Source organism: Sarcophilus harrisii, chromosome 1 (assembly GCF_902635505.1).
Source record: "Sarcophilus harrisii chromosome 1, mSarHar1.11, whole genome shotgun sequence".
In the NCBI taxonomy this organism is placed as follows: domain Eukaryota; kingdom Metazoa; phylum Chordata; class Mammalia; order Dasyuromorphia; family Dasyuridae; genus Sarcophilus; species Sarcophilus harrisii.
The window spans coordinates 569481630-569504377 of record NC_045426.1 but is presented as its reverse complement, the minus strand read 5'-3'; the positions used below and the strand labels follow the sequence as shown (position 1 = coordinate 569504377).

The 22748-nt window shown below is 33.9% G+C and overlaps 2 protein-coding genes across 5 annotated transcripts in view; one reads left to right on the top strand and one right to left on the bottom strand.

The window, feature by feature from the left end:
- The window catches only part of NBN (nibrin), a 40250-nt gene extending 34544 nt beyond the window's left edge, over positions 1-5706 (top strand). Inside the window, exons 15-17 of one of the 2 annotated variants that reach the window (XR_004231044.1) lie at positions 717-807; positions 3225-3274; positions 4839-4872. Coding sequence is in view for 1 of the 2 variants with exons in the window: in XM_012550029.3 (XP_012405483.1) it covers positions 3225-3274; positions 4839-4869 (81 nt within the window). In the remaining variant the exon portion in view is untranslated. Of the gene's footprint in view, positions 1-716; positions 808-3224; positions 3275-4838 lie in introns of both variants that reach the window. The other variant, XM_012550029.3, reaches the window with a different exon arrangement.
- A 7845-nt stretch (positions 5707-13551) lies between these two features.
- OSGIN2 (oxidative stress induced growth inhibitor family member 2) overlaps positions 13552-22748 on the bottom strand; it is a 30965-nt gene continuing 21768 nt past the window's right edge. For all 3 annotated transcript variants that reach the window (XM_031946958.1, XM_031946956.1, XM_031946957.1), the window contains exon 6: positions 13552-15654. In XM_031946958.1, coding sequence (XP_031802818.1) covers positions 14625-15654 — 1030 coding nt within the window. In that variant the 3' untranslated portion in view covers positions 13552-14624. The remainder of the gene's footprint in view (positions 15655-22748) is intronic.

Below are 22748 nucleotides of genomic sequence, written 5' to 3'. Positions count from 1 at the left end.
AGATCTCTCCTGAGTTACAGTGGGCTGTGCCAATCAAGGGGTTTGGTTGGCATCAATATAGTGAGCCCTGAGAAGTAAGAGGCCACTAGGTTGCCTCAGGGACACAGACCATTGTAGGTAAGAAACACCTCCCATGGTGATCATTGGTAGAATCAAGCCCTATCAATAGCCCCCACAGTTCCAGGCTGGGTGAGATTGGGAGACCTTTAAAAGTACTTATTAATGCTCACCAGATTAAAAAAAATGTCAAAACTATGATCTGTCATTTTATTTAGACAATATTTACAGCTGTAAGCCATTTAAGTTAAGAAAACTACAGCAAAACAAGTAAATAAAAGCTAATATTGCCTGAAGTATAGAGATACCAAACACGCTTATCCTAGCACGTAAGCTGATTTTCATAGCAACTTTTCATCAGTATTTATTACATATAAGGAAGATGATATAAAAGCAAGTCAGTAGCATCCTATTCGTGAGTTACCGAGTCATTCTGTTAATTTACAGATTTTGATGTAGTGTGATATAGTCTAAGAACTGTTAGACCAAACATATAAGGCACAGTACCCTATATCCTCTCAGCAGTCTGATCCACCAAGTTCTGACTTTCCTTGGCATCCTTAACAACCATCTTTCTTCCTCTATTCTCCTTGCTGTTATTTATCTTTCTTATGTCTTCTGAAGTGGTATTTTGATATGTTTTATTCCTATGTTACAAGCTCTATTTTTCTGGGTCATTATTTCCCAATTTTGGAGTGGCATTTCCTGTGATGATTGTACTGAGAGCTGTTTTGTATACTTAAATTCCAGGTAATTTGCTTCAGTTATTTAGTTTTTATGATTGAAAAGTTACCTTGTAGCATAAAGTCTAAGCTTTATTTATATTTAGAGGAAGTTATAGTTTAATTGTTTAAATAAAACTATGAAACTTCCAACCCCATTGAGTCAAGCAAGTTAATGTGACACACCTTTGAAACAGAGCAGGAGCAATGTTATATTTTTTATCTACAGTGTAAACAGTTTTTATTCTTCTTAAATTGAGGGGCATTTTATTCCTGCCTATTTAGAATAAAACTTGACAGTTATTGACAAAATAAATGTTTTGTGATTATATTTCCTAAAAATACATAAAAGTGATTTACAGCTTTGTGATTAAGCAATTGTCTTTTCACCACTCATTTGCCATTCTTCAATTTATAAGGAAAAGATTCCATTCTTTAGAAAATATATAACCATATTATTTCCGTTAGGGGATAGAGAGATGAATGATGGCAAAATTGGAAGATCTGGAAGTGGCACTGTGGAGAAAGAAGTATATGTACTATTTCTGGCCCCAGTGTTTCAGGAAGTATAAGAGAATAGAATTTATTCCTATTAAAATAAGATCACATTTATATTTTGACAAATGAGCTGACATCAAAGATTCTTTTATGATCCATAACTCTTTGTACCTCTTTGTACCTCTGACCATTTCACTGAAATACATTATGTTATTTATTTATTATTATTATTATTTTTTATTATAGTAACTTTTTATTGACAGAACCCATGCCAGGGAAATTTTTTTTTTTACAACATTATCCCTTGCACTCATTTCTGTTCCAGTTTTTCCCTCCCACCCTCCACCTCCTCCCCAGATGGCAAGCAATCCTATATATGTTTAATATGTCGTAGTATATCCTAGATACAATATATGTGTGAAGAACCAAACAGTTCTCTTGTTGCACGAGGAGAATTGGATTCAGAAGGTAAAAATAACCCGGAAAGAAAAACAAAAATGCAAACAGTTTACATTCATTTCCCAGTGTTTTTTCTTTGGGTGTAGCTGCTTCTGTCCATCATTGATCAATTGAAACTGAATTAGGTCTCTTTGTCAAAGAAATCCACTTCCATCAGATTACATCTTCATACAGTATCATTGTTGACGTATATAATGATCTCTTGGTTCTGCTCATTTCACTTAGCATCAGTTCATGTAAGTCTCTCCAAGCCTCTCTGTATTCATCCTGCTGGTCATTTCTTACAGAACAATAATATTCCATAACATTCATATACCACAATTTACCCAACCATTCTCCGATTGATGGGCATCCACTCAGTTTCCAGCTTCTAGCCACTACAAAAAGGGCTGCCATAAACATTTTGGCACAAACTGGTCCCTTTCCCTTCTTTAGTATCTCCTTGGGGTATAAGCCCAGTAGAAACACTGCTGGATCAAAGGGTATGCACAGTTTGATAACTTTTTGGGCATAATTCCAGATTGCTCTCCAGAATGGTTGGATTCGTTCACAACTCCACCAACAATGATCAGTGTGCCAGTTTTCCCACATCCCCTCCAACAATCATCATTGAAATACATTATTTTAAAATAAATATAGGTGCTCTAATATATCTGTTTAGTTCTTGTGTAGAAGTTTTTAAAATCAAAACTAGCCAACTATTTAAGCCAGTTATCCTTTCTGAATCTTAATGCCATATATATTGATGAACTACTATTGTATTCTTGCATTTGAACATCAGATCCTTGTCTTTTTCCATTACATGTATATAAATACAAATTTCTCAAATGTTATACAACTGTATTATAATTTTTTTTGTTTTTCATTGTAGATATTTTGGATGCTAGAACTATAGACTTGACATACCTAATATACCTAGCATCCTTCTGCCATTTTTTCTTTAACTTTGAATATAGTGTAATTATCTTAATATCTTACCACCTTTCTCAGTTTGTGTCGTTATCCCTAGCTATTCTTGCTGTTGTATATCCTATTATGGTTTATCTGTTCCCCACTTCTCACCTCCTTCCATTGATCTTTTTACACTCTAGACTTTTTAGCTACTTGACTGGTTCACAGCTTTAATGAATTTAGGGCCATTTTATTCTCTACACAATCAAATGTAATAATTCTTGTTACTTAGATAATGATTGATTTCAGTTTTGAATATTTTATGGTAGCCAAAGCACTAGCGTTTGTCTTCCCCCTAAAATAAAAAGCAGTTACTAGAGAATTGCCATTACATGAGTTCTGTTGTAGTATATAAAAAGAAAACATTTCTGATGATGTTTGTGTTCAGTACATTATGAAATAATTTATTAATGTTCTTTTGAATGTACATTAGGAAATGGTGGAAAGATATGATAAACAGGAAGGAATATTGATAAGAATTAATAAACTGAATATTCAACAAAGGGCAAAATTTTTTATTTTTTATTTTTTTGATAGGTACAGAACAAACATGCAAAAGAAGAATCACTTGCTGATGATCTCTTTAGGTAAAATTTTATTTCAGATTTCTAGTGCTTTCTTATATATTATTTTAAAGCAAATACTTAATGCATATGAGCTCCCAATTAGTTACCTTTAAGTAAAGTGTTGTGTGCAGATCACAAAAGTAATAATAGTTTACAAATATGTGTGTGTATGTATGTGTATGTAGACACATATACATACACAAATTTTCTCTTAACTATCATTAAAATAGAATTGTAAAAGAATATGCAGAGGGAGTATTATTTTACAAGGTTTTCTAAAATATATACACATACATTTGACATATATACATATGTTTATGCATATTTTTACATTATACATTTATAAAATATATTCACATATATTTTCTAAAATATATACCCAATATCTTATACACAAGCTTTTTTTTAAGAAGATATTTTTGTGCACAGTTTCAAGAATTCACCATTCTGGTCTGTTTTCCCTTTCTGAAATTCTGGATAAATTTATCCATTCTTCTCTTTTTCTGCTTAGCCCAAGTTTAAAATAAAAGCAAGCATCTTTTAGATTTTGGAGCTTGGTATATGTCACATCTTTGATATATCTCAACTTGAGATATATAAATTATCTCTGCCACAACATACTTTAAATCTTTGTGTAATGTAGAGCCCCAAAAAATAAAATAAATGTCACAAGCTAACACATTTAGTCTACTAGTAATGTAATTTGGCTGATGAGTTGTGACATTTTCATGCCTAAGCAAAACCATTAATGAATGAGTTCTGACTTAAGGCAAGTTAAATGCCAGATCCTTTGTTTAGTCTTAAGTTGCTCATGCATGAAAAGAAAAAGCTATATTAGAATTAGCTTTTGGTGGGGAGGGATTTAAGGTTGACTGTGATTTAATTCCTATTCAACACATTTCAATGGGCATAGTACATATTTAAAGTAGACAATGATAGAAGACTATGCAGGGAGAGTATAAAAAATATAGGAAAAAATACTTTTATTTAAAAAGTATGTAAAACTTGAAAAAAGAAAACATACTTCTGATTTTAATTCATTTCCATGTAAATTATCTGTGGAGATTTTGTGGATTTGGGTTTTTTTTTTTTTTTACCTAAAGGAATGTATAAAGGGATATCTGATGGTGGGGAGAAGGGTTTAATAGTGATTGTTACAATTTACAAGCAGTGGAAACACAGAAAAGTGGACAGATAGATGACTATGTTTAGTTAGTAGGCAAGGCATAGGAATAGGGACTGGTCCTGGGATTTATTTTATATTGAGAACTCTCAGAAAGGGGACTAACTTAGACTGGCCTTTCTCTCCCCTCTTCTTCCTCTTCTCCCTCTCCCCTTCTCCTTCTCTCTCTCTCTCTCTCTCGCTCTCTCTCTTTCTCTCTCCCCATTCCTCCCCCTTTCTCTTTTTCTCTTTCCCTCCCTATTCCTCCCTCTCCTTCTCTTTCTCTCTCCCTCTCTCTCCCTCCATGACAAAAGCAAAATTAGAACTCCTTCCTTGCTTACCTATTGAAAAACTTCCATCACTTGTATATTTCATAGTAATAGAAATGGATTTTTAGGTTATTTTGACTTTCTTTTTTTACAGATACAATCCTAATGTAAAAAAGAGAAGATAACTGAAGAGTTAAATAATGAAGCAATTATATGGCAAGCATTTACTTGAATGGTTATAAGGTTATCGTGTAATATACAGAAGAGATTACAATAGAAGTTTTATAATTTACCTTCATCATTAAATAAAATACAAAAAAATGCAGTTTTTTTATTCATGTGAAATAGTTTTAGTTTCAAATCTTCCAGGAACTTCCCCACCCCACCCCCCACAAAGGTTACAGATATAAATTCATCAATTATGGTGATCTCTTTGATCAGCTATGGGGGCCAACCTTAGAAAGGTAAGCTTTTCACAGATTCCTGTCTTCAAGATGTAAGCTCTCCTACTTTGCCTATCTTATTAAATTTCTTGCATGCCAAAACTGAGAAAGATAAAATTCATATTAGTGGTATATTATGTGTTTCATTTAAATTGAATAAGAGGCTTATTGATGATAGAATTAAATTTTAGAACAAAGGAATACATATATTTTGTAATCAGGTCTCTTAATTTTAAAAATGAAGAAACTGACAGAATTAGTTACACAATTCAGGGATCCTAACTTCAAGTCCATTGTTCTTTACTAATTTTTTTTAAACTTTAATTCAGTTAACCCCTAGTTAATGATTTAGTCATGTACTTTCCACATTTAAGCTTTTATTATACCACTTCTATCTAGTTAGCTTTCCCAGATACTTAAGACTTATTTGTTGTGAATCTTTGTTTTTATTGTCTCTAATCACTTACCACTGCCTTATAAAATCCCCTGAAGGAAACGAAAAAGAATGTGGTGTGTATGTGTTTAGAGAGTCTGCTTGTGAATTGACTTATTAAAGTCTAAATATGACCCTACTATAATGATCATTTCATGTTTATAGGGGTATTTAGAATTTGGTTTCCTCTACAAATAATTCTCTAATGTTTGACTGGATATTTGATCTTATTACTGTGAGTTTTTCTTCCAGTGATATGATTTATGCCTCTTCATCTTCTGTAGCTCTTATCCATGACTTTCGATAAATTCACTACAGTGAATTTTTTATCCAGTGTGCTAGAGATCTTCCTAAGGTTCTTTTGACATGGCAAGAATATTAGCAGAGCATGTATATATTCTATTAGATATCCTATTCTCCATAGGGGAATGGCTCATTTTTAAACTCATACTTTGATAACATCCTTTACATCATTCCTTTGCAATTATTTGCTAGTTAGGTAGTACCAGTTTATAAACTTTGAGGATCTTTACCTTTATCAAATTACATATGAGCTGATCATATGAGCAAATCAATTCTGGTTAAGTGCATTATTTTTCATTCATAAACTTTAAATTTGTCCTCAGAGAAGCAATTTTTGATACTTTATAGTTTCTCTAATAGATCATTTAAATTCAAGAAGTTACCCTTAAATAAAACAATACTAGCTTTTGTTGAAGTTTTTTTTTTTTTTTTTTTTTTTTTTTTTTTAATAAATACTATTCTATTTTTTTTCCCCAGTTACATGTCAAGGAAATTTTTAGCATTCATTTTTACAAGATTTTGAGTTACAAATTTTTTTTTTTCAATTTTCAGCATCAACTTATAGTTAAGGGACCCACTGCCTTTTCTATAATGAGCCCTAGAAAAGACTGAAAGTTATACTAAAAAAGAGAAGAATGAGACTTTTTTAAAAAATATATTTTTAAATTAATAAATTTATTATTAATTATATACATATATAAAAATAAATTTAAAATGTCTCAGCTCCAATTGACTTAAGGAAAAGAGGATGCAGGGAGGATGGAGATTATTAACAACAGGTATTACATTCAAATAGAATTGATGCTAATTGCAGTCTTGATACTCTAACGTCTTCATTAATGACCATTGTGCATCACAGTTTTAGAGATAAAATAGCTGTACACAAATAAATTGGTTTAATTTTAATTTTTTTTAAAGCTGATTATCAGTTGTATACAGAGTCATTTATTTATGACTGTTAGGAAAATCAGATTCTGCATATGAATGCAGAAAGTAAAAGGATTTGAGTGGGCTTTTAGAATGTCCCTTTTTAAGTTGTCTTATACTAGTAACCAGAATTTACTTAGTTGAACTTTGAAGTCATTTCCCAAAACTCAACATTCACAAATATAAACCTGTATTTTATAATCTTAACTACCTGTAATGGTACAATCATTTATTTGAAGCTTAAGTTTTGGCTGATCTAAGTGGGGATTGAAAAAATACACCAAACTTTGGCCTATAGTAAATTAGCCAAAGAAAAATTCTAACATGGAAGGACATAAGTAAATTTATTCTAATTTATTTACTCTATTAATAAGGGTAAGTTATTTGTCCTTAACTTTTCTTATGAAACCTCAACTTTTATCTCTTGTGTTCACCATGGGGGGCTTGTTACATGATTTTGTGACTAATTTACATTTGTCTGAACAGTGTTAAAAAGCATACACTGTAATTGCTTAAATTGGATCCTGCTGGGGAAAAGAAAAGCTATTATAACATGCAATTCATTATTAATAACTTTTATAAAACATGTTTTTTCACATATCCTTGCAAATGTAATAAAAAAATCCCATCTTATATTACAAAACCTTTTGTTTTATATTTTTCACTGGGGAAGTGGAGGAGGGGGGATTAATTGTAGGAAAGACAGATTTTTTCCTTTTTGTATCAAACTTCCCTTGTTTTCAGTCAGCTTCCCATATAACTGAAAGTTTTGTATCTTTTGAGAAATTGAGAGCTAGTTGTGTCTCACTAGGCTGACTTTGATATTAGCATCCTTAAGAAATAATCCAGTTAAATACTGTTTGGATCATAACAAATTATCTTTATATCACGAGTAGGTATGGATGGGTCTGCACTGTTCAAAGTAATACATCAGATCACAGATCTGTTTGCATGTGTAATAGCTTACAGACATTTAATATTTTGCTACTTACAAAATAAGCTAGTGTAAACTGTAGGATATCTAATTTATAGATGAAGATAAACCTCAATTTAAGTGAATTATTTAGTTTCATTGCTAGTTAGTGGCAGAGTTGGGAGTCAAAAATTAATTGTCAGATTGTAAATACAACACTGTCTATATTCAACAAAATATTAGGTTCTGGGCATTCTACTATACAAATACAACAAAGGTCCTCTTAAGCAGATGTGTCGAACACAGGAACAAGATTAAAATGTAATTTGGAAGTAAAATATAGACAATATTACAACTGTGACAGCTTTGTTTTTAAGGAGCATATAAATTCATGGGAATGAGGGAAAGTAAAGACAGGTCTGCAAGAAGGTATGATAACAGGTTTGAAGAAAGTGCTATAAGAAATTTGAAAAAAAAAATCTGAAATAGAAAGTGAGTGAATGCTTTGTGGAGAAGATTCATTGTTTGAACCTTAAAGTAATGTCAATATAATAAAGATATAACAGGTAAGAAGTCTGTTCCATATATGGGTAACTTCATGAGCATAGTCAGAATAACAGGCATTAAAATGGGTCCCAATGTAGAAAATGTGAGTGGGGAGTACTGTTAGAAAAGACTAAAATTAGGTGAGAGCAGTTTTGGAATCCACTGAAGGGTTCTAAATACAGAAGTGACACATCACGGTGGTGATGAAACAATTATATAGGCAATAAGTGTGAAGAATGTGTATAGACAAGGCAAAAACAGTTTAGTGGTTGTCATTTTTGCTCCATTTAGGTTTTTCTTGGCAAAGATACTGAAGTGGTTTGCCATTTCATCTGCAGCTCCTTTTACAGAAGAAATTGTGGCAAACAGGGTTAAGTGACTTCTGCAGGATTACACTACTAATATCTGAAGCCAGATTTGGACTCGAGATGAGTTTTCCTGACCCAAAGCCTGGCATGCCATCTGCTGTTCCGCTTTCCTGCATAGGATATGAACTCTGGTGATTGTAGTGTAGTAGATAGGAGAGACCTGATGTGAGAGAGAAGTGTTAAGGTAGAAGTGATAGGAATTCACATCTAATTGGGTGATATATACAAGATGACACCAAAGTTTTTATCCTAAGATGTTGATCTCATTGAAAGAAGTTAGGGTGAAAAACAGAAAAGATGAGTTTCATTTTAGACATAAAGTAGACTGTCATTAAGTATATAGGATTAGAGTTCATGGAAGAAGGAAGTGAAGATAGTAAATTTAGGAGTGATTTATATAGGTATAAAAGTCAAAAGAACATATGTGTAAAAGAGAATATTAAGATGTTTAGGATAGAACACTGGTAATTAAAAGCTGAAAATGAAGAGCCAGAAAAAGAGTAGATTGAAAAATCATCCAAGTGGAATGGTTACAGAAGCATGGGAACCTAGGATATTAAGAATGAGGATGTGTTCCAGGATGTTGTGTCAGAAAGTACCATGAAAGAATGACCATTAGATGTGTTAAAGAAATTAAAGTATTTGTGAAGAGCATGGTTTAGGTTAATTGACAGGAGGGAAAGCCAACTTGCAAAGGGCTTAAAAAGTGAATGGAAAGTTTTTTTTCTATGTTAGCAAGATGATTACCTGAAGGAATTGCAAGGTTTTATTTTAGTTTTGATACAGTAACCTATTTGTAGGGTGATAAGAACTAATATAATGAGTTTGCCAATACTTGGAGGATGGAGTTTCAGTGTGGTCTACTGGATAGAGTACTAGGCAAATCTTGTGTCAGCTGTGTAAACATGGACAAATCACTAAAATTCTTTGCATTTCAGAATCCCCATCTGTAAAATGGGACCTACTTCACAGATTTGTTGTAAGGATCCTTTAAAATACCATAAAGGAAATGTTCTGGAAACTTTAAAGTGTCATGTAAGTCAATTATTATACATCAAATTTACAGAAGAAACTTCCCCAAAGTCCAATATTATATTCTATTGGGAGAACAATTTCAGAGAGACTCTTGCTATAAGTTCAACACATCAGCAGCTCTCTTAAAATGGTTCCAAAATTGATATTCTTACCTACAGTTTCTAGAATTCCAGTTCCACATTTTCGCTGATTAAAGTTCGATTTCATGTAAGATTTATTTTACATCAATAAATATATTTTAAGGAATTGTCCCTACCAGAGTAGTACAATCAGATGATTTCAGTACTAATTGAATCACCAAAACCAAAAGTAGTTTTTAGTTTCCTGTAAACGTGGAAGGTCCTATGTTCTTGATTCTATGCTGGTGACTGCTTTTTTATGGGTGATGTAGGTAAAGGCAGAGGTGGCTTTCTTGTCCAATTTTCAGGTGACTGAAAGCTAAAGAAATAGCTAATAGGTTAAGTGACACAGTCCAGCCCCCAAAAGTTCTTTCAAGAGCAGAATGTTGGACTAAAACTAGTAAGAGTAAATTGAATAGGAAAACTGTAAGATCTTTGATTTCAATTTTTTAAAAAAGCTTCAAGGATAAAATTAGAGAAGCATGGAAATACTTCAAAACAAAATCTTGGCGATCTAGTATATAACATGCAATATGAATCAGTGGTATGATTCAGCAGACAAAAAGCTAATACTATTTTAGGCTACAGCCAGAACCATGGTATCCAATACTAAGAAAAAGCTCTGCCCAAAGGAATATAAATTTATTCATTAATTTAGGTCACTGAAACCTTCCAAGATCCCTTGGTGTGTACCAGCTAAATCCCTTTCTTAAGGATCATGCCTTAAACCCAAATCACTCATTGATTGACCAATTATAGATCCCAGGCAAATCCCCATTGGTCAATAATTTGGACCCAACTCTCAGTGAATGTAAATAGCAATTGTTTTTGTTTCAGGCAGGAACCCTAAGGATTTCCCCCCTCTCAGATTGGATTTTTTTTTTGGGGGGGGGGGAGGGACTTGGTAAGAGAGGCCATTTTTTGCCTCATTATTTCTTAGCTAGCATTAATCACTTTGTTAAAGACCATAGCTTAAAAATAAGACCAAGGTTTCCCACAGTATCCATAGCCATCTCTAGTTCTGTATCTTGCTACTGGTCTTGCCTCTGAAGGAGAAAGGAAGCTGGTAACTTTGCACAGCCCATCTTCACTTAAATCCAACTCACTTGTTTGTCACAACATCACCTCCCAGCTATCATGATCTTCTTATAGAAGGCAGGATAAACAAAAACAGAATATTTAAATGCTTATCTTGTCCCTTATTCCCTCCCCCTCTTACTCTCCCATTAAAGTAGGAGGCAAAGTGCTCTATGGAAAGAATTAATTTGAGGGAAGTTTAAGGAGAGAAAGTATGATTTGAAATAATTTCTTTAATAGGCTGAATTTGATGCAGACCAATCCCCTTGTAGTTTGTCTAATATTGGAACAAAATGAGACACTCAAGTTCATCCCAACTATTGACAAAAGATTTACTTAGCCACAGCATGTCTCCCCAGTAACATTATCTTGTAAAAGTAGAAAGAGATGTCAAGATTATAATATACAGTAAAGTTTGGAGGAAGTTTAGAATAAGTAAAATAGAATGCTATGCTCTCAGTCCAAAAAGGTAACTCAGACCTAGTGTGTGAAGAGTTTTAAATGCCAGAGAAATTTGTGTTTTATCTTAAGAAGCAATAGGGAGTTATTGAAGCTCCCTGAACAACAGTAATGGTCAGATCAGAGCCTTGGTGTTATTAATATGGCAATGATGCAGATGACCAATTTGGGGGAGGGGATGACTAGAAAGTTTATCATAAGTTTCAAGTAGTTAAGAGACTAAAATAGATGTAAAAGGGCTGTAAGCCTATTTGCCAGATTATCAGAGCATGTTTTTCTATGTCAACATGCAGCTGCAGGGATCTGTTTCTATTTAAGTATGACACCATTTCCAATTTGCTAATGTGTTTGACTTCAATTCTGGGTGAATTCTAGTGTATAGAACAAAAAAGAGGGCAACCAACTGATGCAATAGTGATGGATCTGGTCAATTAGAATCCTCTTTCTGAGTTCAAATCCAACTTAAGATACTTGTTAGTTATATGATGATACTGGGCAAGTCACTTAAGCTATTTGCCTCAGTTTCCTTATCTGTAAAACGAGCTGCAGAAGAAAATGGTAAACCCTCCAATGTGTTTGCCAAGAAAACCCCAACTAGGATCATAAAAAGTTGGCTATAACTGAAAAACAAAAAAAATGGTTTCTGAACAGTTAGGAAACAAATCGGCCATTGCTAAGAACAAGCAAGCTTCACTTTTCTTTTTAAAAAAATCTGTGATTTTATTTTAAATAACAATTGAGGAACTTCCTCTACTTAAAAAAAAAAAAAAAAAACAACAAAAAACTCTTTCTGCTTCTTAGTTTAAGTTTCCCAGCACATTCTTTAAAAAGTATAAGGCATCTGCTCAACGGTTCAAAGCCAGCTGCCAGTTTTCATCCACTATGCCAAAATGTTGCCTACTATATGGATTCATTAAAAGCAGGTAATGTTGAATAAATTCATTTTTTAAAGGAGTACTACACAGGGAATGTGAGAAATGTTATACACTTAGTATACCTCTTTCAGCAGAGGATCCTGATGACTATCTGATTAAGAGGGAGAGACCAGATGACAATGTAGGAATCAGGGTGAAAGGATTAGACAACAAATGTTATAATCCAAAAGGATCCTGAGAGGCTGGAAGTTTAATGAAATCTTTAAACTGAATTTATTAAAAGTAAATACGGCATTAATCTTTGGGTCACTGAATCAAATGGGTGACTAGAAAGTTCTTATGAAAATGACTTGAGGATCAAGCTGTCTAATAATTATGTAATAATTATGCAAAGAAGAATGGTGCTAAGCCATAGCACATCTGGAATATCAATCCATTCTATTTAAAGTGTTACATATTGGGAAGGGAACTGACAAATGGAAATGAATCTAGATCAAGCCAAAATGATGAGAGAACTCAACATGTCACAGAATAAGCAATTAAAAGAATCTAAAATATTTGGTCTGGAGGAAATATGAAAGGGACATTATAATAGTCATTGAATATATGACATACTATCATATGGATGGTGGTCAAGACCAGTATCCTGGGCAAGTTATAACTCTCAGTGGTTCAGGCACTGCAGCCAACTCTAGATTACAAATAAGATGTTAATATATCAGGAGCTCCTTAGCCAGATGAAGTCGTAGATCTTGTAAAAAACAAAAAAAAATTTTTTTTGGTCCCCAGCTGGCAGCGTTAGGAACAAAGAAGAAAACAGATTATATATGATTTGTTAACATTAGATTGGGGCAGGAGCTGTACTTTTTGTATTCCTACTACTTAGCACAGTGACTAGTATGTAGCAAGTACTTAACACATTTATTTGGAATTAAATTAACAAGAAAAAAATTTCTTAACAAGTAAAGCTGTCCCAAAGTTTTTTAGGTTGCTAATAGAAGGACAATACTGCCTGAAGTTTTTAAAGTAACATGACTGGATTATCACTGAAGAGAAGGGAAAGGAGATTTTTTCTGGGAAAAACCTAGTCTTTGAGATCCTTTCCCAACTCCAAAATTTTAATTGTTTTCCATGGCATTTCTAATTATTACCAATCATTGAAAATATTAGGCCAGTTAACAAATTTAAATGATTTTAAGAATTTGACATATTTGAAGATCTCTCAAGTGGAGAAAGAAGGTAGGTACTGGATATTTGATATTAAGTTACCTTAGAAATGGGAAAGCTCTTACATCTCTCCATCTAGCAATTATAATTTCTTAAATATGTCTAGCAGACCAAAAGCCAAAAATGATTTATAACAAGGTTATTAAAAACAGCTTTATTACACAGGCTTGTAGAAAGCATTTTTGTCCCAAGTTCCCTCTCTCAGCACAACTCAGTTACTGAAAGACAGCACTGTGTAGTGGGGTGTACACTGGACTACAAGTCAGGGAAACCAAAGCTGAAGGGCTATAAACTATTGACACTATGTGACCACGTTACAACTTCAAAGTTTGTGTACTCAACGTGTAATATTTTATGTACTATTACCTATTTCACAGTATTGTACGGTTCAAATGAAATAAATAATGGATTTGTAGCACTTTGTAAACTTTGCTTAAAAAAGTATATTATATAAATGTGAGCTATTAAAATTATTAACTATTCACACGGTAATAAGAGCACTTTTATAAGCAATTTATTGTTGTACTTCGATCAAAGTATTACTGGAAAGCTTTATAGAAGTCTGGTAGAGAACAAACCTCCACAAAATACTTTGATTTGTTTTGAAATGGCCAAATTTTCAAATATTCCAACATTAATCAACTGTCAGATTATTATTAGAATCTAAGATTAAGTCGTCGTAAGAATTAAACATTATTTGTTTAAAGACCATCTTAATCTTAAGTGACAAACTGATTTACAAAATGATGATGTGACAAAATAAATAAAACCTTTTTTAGGAAGTGTTTTTCCCATATAACATTCTCCTTGAGACTTGAAATTATATAAAGTCAACTTCCTGGGTTAATCATCTAATTTTATAGCTTCAAAGCAGTAACATTTTGAAAATTAAACATAAGCAACAGAAAAAAAAAATTAATCGAAACCAAGTCTTGTTGAAATGACATTACAGTGCTTCAGTTAAAATGAAGGCCTCAAGCTGGCCAGACAAACTGACAAGTGGTTTCTATTCATCTGAAAATTACCTGGTGGTGTAAGGTACTTTTAAATAAAGAAAACAAGTTCTTACAACATTTCAAAAATGAGTACAGTTGTATACCTCCTTGTCAAGTAATATAACCCCAACAAATTGGGACTGCAGATCACTATAAAAATGCTGATGGCAAGCTGTCCATATGAATTACTTATAAATCATTACTTGTAAACATAAAAGCTTTATGCTACACCATCCCCACCTCCTCTTTCAACAATTAAATGTTGTTTCCTCTTCTGTCTAGTAACTAGGCAGCGAACAACACCCAGTGCTCCACCTTTTAAAAACCGTACAAAATTGTCTCCAACCAAAGGCCCCAAAGCAAAAAGGTTAGTTTCTTTAGTACACTCATATGTGTATGGATCAATTTCCACAGGATTACCTTTACATGTAATTGGCTGGTTTGAATTATGGCCCAAGTCATACCCTTGTTCCTTCAAAAAGGATAGATTAGGATGGGAACCTATTAATACCACTGCTGCAGATAATTTGAAGATTTTCTTCAATCCAGAGACACTCTGAAGAACACATTTCATGTCCGTCTTAAATGAAAGCACATGGTGCTCAGGAAAACTGGTATAAGCTGATAAAAGATTAGAGTCAATAGAATATGACTGAGTACACATCATATGGTAGACTTTATGGTATTCAGGATAAAGCTTTTTGGGAAGTTGTTTGAAAATTAAACTTGGATCAGTAACCCGTTTCCGAAACACATGGATTACAGGAATATTATTGTTGTAAGCACATAGCACAGCATCAGCTGCAGTAAGTCCAGAACCTACAATTAAAACTGGGTCCACTTTGCCATGTAACTTTCCTTTGCTAATGGCAGCTCCAAATTCTGGCATTGAATGGAATACAAAGGGAAAATCTTCCCCTTCAACTTGCAAATAAGTAGGAGAATCCAAAGTTCCAGTTGCTAAAGCTACATTCTCAGCAAAGAGACAAAAAGGAACATGTGAGCCATCACCTATTCTTTGATAGCCTCTTATCTCCCAGTTTCTCTTGATAAATGTTGACTTCTCCATTTGTAATTGTTGTGTTGAAATATCATCACTGTCCTGATCATCATCCTGACCTCTGTAAAGTCTTGATATAGAGGTTATATAGGTATTTTCTCGGAAATTCTTCTGAAGACCCATAACTTTCACATAGTGCTTGTAGTAGCAAGCTATCTCCTCTGGTGTAACTCGATCACTCTTTATGTTCCTGTAAGAAAGGGGGAGAGAGAATGAATCCTTTTATTACTATAAACAACTTCTTTATATTTAATAGGGCCTAAACATGCTGCTTCCATATGGTGTAATTTTCAATTATTCTTGAATTTAGCTAATACTTTTCATATATTATTGTAGCATTATAGTATGTTAAAAAAAATTACTTCAGGAAAAGTCCTTCAAACAACTATAATTACTAGTATTTTGGCTTAAAAAAAAAAAAGGCAACCTGAAAACAAAAACCCCAAACCATTTTTTTAATGACTGCTGACTCCTCAAAAATAATGGAACCACACAATCTTACAATGATTTATTTCAGAAGCCCTTTCTAACTCTTAGCTCCCTGAAGCATTAAATCCCCTAAAATAAATTAAGAGAATATTCACATCATTCCCATGAGAATATAATATATATATAATATAGGACATATCATATAATATAAAATCATCTGTTAAATTAATGTCAAATACAAACTTCTGTGTAGGCCATTTAAAGCCCTTTCACAACCTGATTACAACAATTATGCACATATGTGAAAACTATTAGCATCTACTGGCTGTACGACATGACTTCCAGACTTTTAGCTACTCTGGGCACTCCCCCTCTCCCCACTAGAACAATTTCACTGACTCTCCTGAAAGGTGATGTCTAAGAACTAAATGTATCCCAGTGGGATGTGACATAATTCTGGAACATTGTATTAAGGAAATACTTAATGAACATCTAGGAAAAAAAAAGATAAATAACCAAAATGCTTGCATGAAGAACAAGTCATCTTAGACAAAATTCACTTCAAAAAACAAAAACCTTACTAGACTGACAGAGCAAGAGCTTAAAACTTATCCAGATTTCAAGAAAGACTCTTTCAAGCCATCCTTGTGAGATATGAGCTATATAGTTTTGAATGGGAGGCACAGTCAAGATGGCAGAGTAAAGGCAAAGACTTGCTGAACTCTCACCCAACACAAAACGACAGGAGTGGAACATTTTCCAGTTTTAAGACGTTAGAAAGTCAACAGGAGAGGTCTGTGGCATCCAGGTGGCAGTCAGTGCAGTCCCATTGCAGGTCATGCCAGTGTAGGCCTATCCCTGGCCCCAAACCTGGCCCTGGTGCCAGCGAAGCAAGAATGAGTCTTGGATCTCTAAATCAGCAGCCGTATTGTTGGTTTCTAGACTTCTCAAGCCCAGAGATACCAAAGACAACTTGAAAGGTCAGCAGAAAAAGTTTATCAGTAGGATGAGAAAGGCCTTAAGAAACTAGAAAACCTGGAGTGAGTGTGGGCAGCAGTAGTAGTGGCACCTCTGAAGGCCTTAGCTAACAGGAAATCTCTAACATTAGGAAGCACTCTGTTACTTTAGCACACTAGAAGTTATAGTCACAGTAGAACAGGGACAATCCTCATAGTTCCAGGGCAGAAAAGAGTGCCAGGTCCCTAGAAGGATCTATGAAAACAGCTTGGAAAGCAAACCCTCCACCATGGAAACAGAACCCTACTTAACAAAGAATTAAAAGCCAAGTAATAGACTGGGAAAATGAGCAGACAGCAGATAATCTGACCATAGAAATTTGCTATAGTTAAAAAGGAAGATCAAAACAGAAGATAAATCAAAGCTTCTATATCCAAAGTCTTCAAGTATTTTTAAAGAATTAGTCTCAAGCCATTGACAAACTCAAAAGGATTTTGAAAACCAAAAAAGAGAGAAGAGAAAAAAAAGTGGGAAGAGAAATGAGAGTAGTACAAAAGGAAACACAAAAAAGCTAATGAAGAAAAGAATGCCTTAAAAATCAAAGTTGACAAGGAGGTACAAAAGCTGAGGAAAATAATTTTCTACTTGAAAATCATGATCAAAAAAAGAGCCTAGACAAAATCTTTCAGGAAATTATCTTTTTTTTTTTTTTTAATAGCCTTTTATTTACAGGTTATATGCATGGGTAACTTTACAGCATTAATAATTGCCAAACCTCTTGTTCCAATTTTTCACCTCTTACCCCCCACCCCCTCCCCTAGATGGCAGGATGACCAGTAGATGTTAAATATATTAAAATATAAATTAGATACACAATAAGTATACATGACCAAAACGTTATTTTGCTGTACAAAAAGAATCAGACTCTGAAATATTGTACAATTAGCTTGTGAAGGAAATCAAAAATGCAGGTGGGCATAAATATAGGGATTGGGAATTCAATGTAATGGTTTTTAGTCATCTCCCAGAGTTCTTTCTCTGGGCGTAGCTGGTTCAGTTCATTACTGCTCCACTGGAAATGATTATTTCAAGAAATTATCAAAGAAAACTGTCCTGATAGGTCTAGAGCCAAAGGGTAAAATAGAAATTCAAAGGATCCACCAATCACCTCCTGAAAGAGATCCTAAAACTCCTAGAAATATTAAACCAAATTCCAGAACTCCCATGTCAAGAAGAAAATATCACAAGTATCCAAAAAGAAACCATTCAAGTATAGTAGAGCCACAGACAGAATAACACATTACATTAAAGGACTGGAGGGCTTGGAATATAATACTCCAGAGAACAATGGAATTAAGATTACAACCAAGAGTCACCCAAAACTGAGCATAATCTTTCAGGGTAAAAGGTAGACATTCAATGAAATTGAGGATTTTCAAGCATTCATGATGAAAAGATCAGAGCTGAATAGAAAACCTGATTTTCAAATACAGGATTCAGGAAGAAGCATAAGGAGATAATCAGGAAAGGAATATATCATAAGGGACTTAAGGTTTATCTATTTACATTCCTACATGGGAGGATGATACTTGTAACTCATAATAACTTTCTCATTATTATGGCAATTAGAAGTATATATAGATGAAAGGCACAGATAGGAGTTGAATATAATCATTAATGGATAGTATCTAAAAACAATAAAATTAAGGGGTGACAGGAATGTAAGGGGAGAATAGGAAAGGAAGAGGAAGAATGGTATAAACCATCTGCCATAAAAGAGGCAAGATAAAGCTTTTACAGTAGAAGGGAGGAAGGGAGAAGAGAGTGAGCTAACTCCCATAAGAATTGGCTCAAAGAGGAAATAACATTTATACTCAATATGTGTTTAGAAATCTCTTACAAAGCAACTAGGTGGCGCAGTGGTTACAGCAGCAGCCCTGAAGTCAGGAAGACCTGAGTTCAAATATGGCCTCATACACTTAACAATTCCTAGCTGTGTGACCCTAGGCAAGTCACTTAATCCCAACTGCCTCAGTGATCAAAAAAAGAAAGAAAAAAAAATCTATCTTACCCTGCAAGAAAGAAGGATAGGAAAAGGGGAAGACTGTAGAGGGCCACGAAACTCTGGAGAAGTATACTTGAAACAAGGATACTTATAACAAAGTGTTAACTCAGTGGAATTGATAAGATGATAATTCTTTGGTATACATATACTTAGTACTTAGCATAGTAATGTAATGGTTCTCTAGTTCACACATAATTAGTACGCTGTAATGATGTAATTGCAGTATGGTATATAAGGGCTGGGAGAACTGGAAATGAGACATCCATTTTTGACCATCCTCCTGGTGCCTCTCCTGCCCTTCAGCACTTCTCCACCAAAAGATCAAAGCCCATCTGCAGGACCTCCAGAAAGCTAGCCCAAACATTACAGAAGATAACGAAGCATATTGGGGTAGGAGGTGGCCAGTAGCAAAATGCTTTTGAGGAAAGTCAGTGTAAAAGGAGAGACAGAGAATAGAATAAATGGGAAAATATAATTAGCGATTCTAACTGGGAAAAGAATTTTGAATCAAGTTTCCCTATTGAAAGCCTCATTTCTCAAATATAATGGGAACTGAGTCAAATTTGTAAGGAAAAAAAGCCATTCCCCAATGGATAAATGATTAAAAGATATGAACTATATACCCAAAAGGCTATAAAATCATGTGTATCCTTTGACCTAACAATATCACTACAAGGCATAAATGCCTAAAGAGATTTTTAAAAATAAAAGGAAAAGGACCTATATATACAAAAATATTGATAAGAGCTCTCTTCTCAGGGTAAAGAATTGGAAATCGAGGGGATGCTCATCAATTTTGATATATGATTATAATGGAATGTTATTTTCTGTGAGAAATGATGAACAGAATATTCTCAGAAAAACCCGGGAAGTCCTTCATGAACTCAAGCAAAGTGAAATAGCAATGTCATGGGATGACTATTCTGAAAGACTTATGATGAAAAATGTTATCCATACCCAGAGAAAGAACTGATTATGTGTAAATATAAACTGAAGCATACTATTTTTAAAAATTTTCCTTGAAGGTTTTTTTTCGGGGGGGGGGGGGGGGGAGGAGGAGAATCTATGTTTTCTCTAGGTTAATGTTTCTCTATGTTTTTCTCTATAATTCTTATGAAAACATTTTGCATAAAAGTTATCAAACTGTGCATATCCTTTGATCCAGCAGTGTTACTACTAAACTTATATCCCCAAGAGATATTAAAGAAGGGAAAAGGACCCACATGGGCAAAAATGTTTGTGGCAGCCCTTTTCGTAGTAGCTAGGAACTGGAAATTGAAGGGATGTCCAACAATTGGAGAATGGTTGAATAAATTGTGGTATAGGAATGTTATGGAATATTACTGTTCTATAAGAAATGACCATCAAGATAATACAGAGAGGCTTGGAGAGACTTACATGAACTGATGCTAAGTGAAATGAGCAGAACTAGGAGATCATTATACACTTCAACAACAATACTTCATGATGATCAATTCTGATGGACGTGGTTCTCTTCAACAATGAGAGGATCCAAATCGGTTCCAACTGATCTGTAATGAACAGAACCAGCTATACCCAGAGAAAGAACACTGGGAAATGAGTATAGACCACAATATAACATTTCCACTCTTTCTGTTGTTTGCTTGCATTTTTTTTTCCTCTCAGGTTATTTTTATCTTCTTCCTAAATCCGATCTTTCTTGTGCAACAAGATAACTGCATAAATATGTATACATATATTGTATTTAACAATTTAACATATGATTTAACATATTTAATATGTATGGGACTACCTGGCATCTAGGGAAGGGGGTGGAGGGAAGGAGGGGAAAAGTTGAAACAAAAGTTTTTTCAAGGGTCAATGTTGAAAAATTACCCATGCATGTATTTTGTATATAAAAAGCTATAATAATAATTTTAAAAATCAACAAAAAAAAAAAAAATATTTTGCATAACTTCACATGTATTGTGAGTGGAGAGAAAGGGAAAGAATATGGAACTCAAGTTTTAAAAATAAATGTAAAAAATTATTTTATGTATAAGTGGAAAAAATAAAATATAAATATTAAAAAAAAGTATTTGAATGATTGGATCCAAAAATAAGTCAATCTCTCAAAGCAGTCTCAATGTTGATTTACAGGAAGGGTTACAGCGAATTATCCTAAGGATCTGCTCTTGGCTCTATACAATTGAACATTTTTATCATTTATCTAGATCAATAAACATTTATTGGGTTTTAGATGCCAATTTAAAGCACTGGGGATACAAGGTTTAAAGTAAAACAGTCCTGGTCCTCAAGGAAATTATATCCTACTGGAGGAAACAGCATAAATATCCATACATACATATGCATACGTATATCCATAATAATACATATATATATTTAACCCATACAAATGAATACAAGGTAGTTTTTAAAAGAAGTTCACTAAGAATTAGAGGAAATCAAAGGAAGGCTTCAAGGGGTGCTTCAACAGGTGCTTCAACAGAAGACCAAGGATTCTAAGAAGCAAAGGGAAGGGGAAGAGAGACATTCCAGTACAAAGGGAGTTTGACTGTCTTGACTAGATCACAGGGCTCAAGGAAGAAAGAAATGTAGACGAAATTAGGAAGGTCGGAAGGGACCAGCTGTGAAGAGATTTAAATGTCAAATGGAAAAATTTATATTTGATCCTAGTGTCAATAAAAAAATCACTGGATTTTACTGAGCTGGATGGAGGTATATGTGTATCTCATGAACAGATCTTCACTTTAGAAAAAATTGTTCTGGTAGCTATATAAAAGATGGAATGAAGCTAGGGAAACCAAACAGCAAGCTACTGAAGTAAACCAGGCAAGAGATGAAGAAGGCATGGTCTAGTGCAGGGCTTCTTAAACTTTTTTCCACTCACAAAACCTTTTCACCCGAGATATTTTAATACAATCCTGGGATTATAAATATATAAAATAGGTATACAAATCAAACATTTTCCAATTAATAAATCATAATTTTGTGACCTCCCACATTCAGTTACATGGCCCCATATGGGTCACAACACAGTTAAAGAAGCTAGACAAAAGCTAGAGTGATGGCTGTGAGAGTGGAGAAGACCTGATGATAATACTGAAAGAATATGGAGACAAAAGAGAAGTCACAGGCCCAAGTGTTAGTATATAACTACAATTAGTGGATGCTAAATATGCAAAGAGAGATTGAGAACATATGGTCAATAGATAAGAAGAGCCCAGGAGAGAATACCTAGGACGAGGGTGTGGTCAACAGTATCAAATGTTACAGTGAGGTCAAAAATTATGAGGATTTGGAAGAAGTCATAAACTTTGGTCACTGAGGGATCACAGGTAACTTTGGAGGGGATACAGAAGAAATGAATAAAAAGAATTAAGACACTAAATACAGATATAAGTTTGCTTTGAGAAAGTGAGGAGAGATATAGTGAAGAGAGAATTATAAAGTTAAGTGTGTACAAGGCTATAATGGCAAAGTTGGGGAAGAATTTGGAAGTCATAACGGGTTAAGAATTATAAGGCAGAGGGATAAATGGAAAGACAGAAGAATATGAACAGATAAAGGAATTTTGGAATTCATGAACATAAAAGTGAAACAATGATGATGGCGACATCAAGGGTATGATCATCTCTGTGTTTAAGAGTGGAGAAGTAGATCATGTGAGCTAAGTATATTTAAGGCATGGGAAGAAAGTGGGTTTGAGAGAAGATGGATGTATATGTAAAAATCCTCTAGGATGAGAGTAAGCATTAAATCAAAAAGACTGGGAGATAGGCTTTGAATTCACTGAAAAAGAAAGAAAAGTATCCTGGAGGGATCAAGAAACAAAAGCTCTAGACTGGATG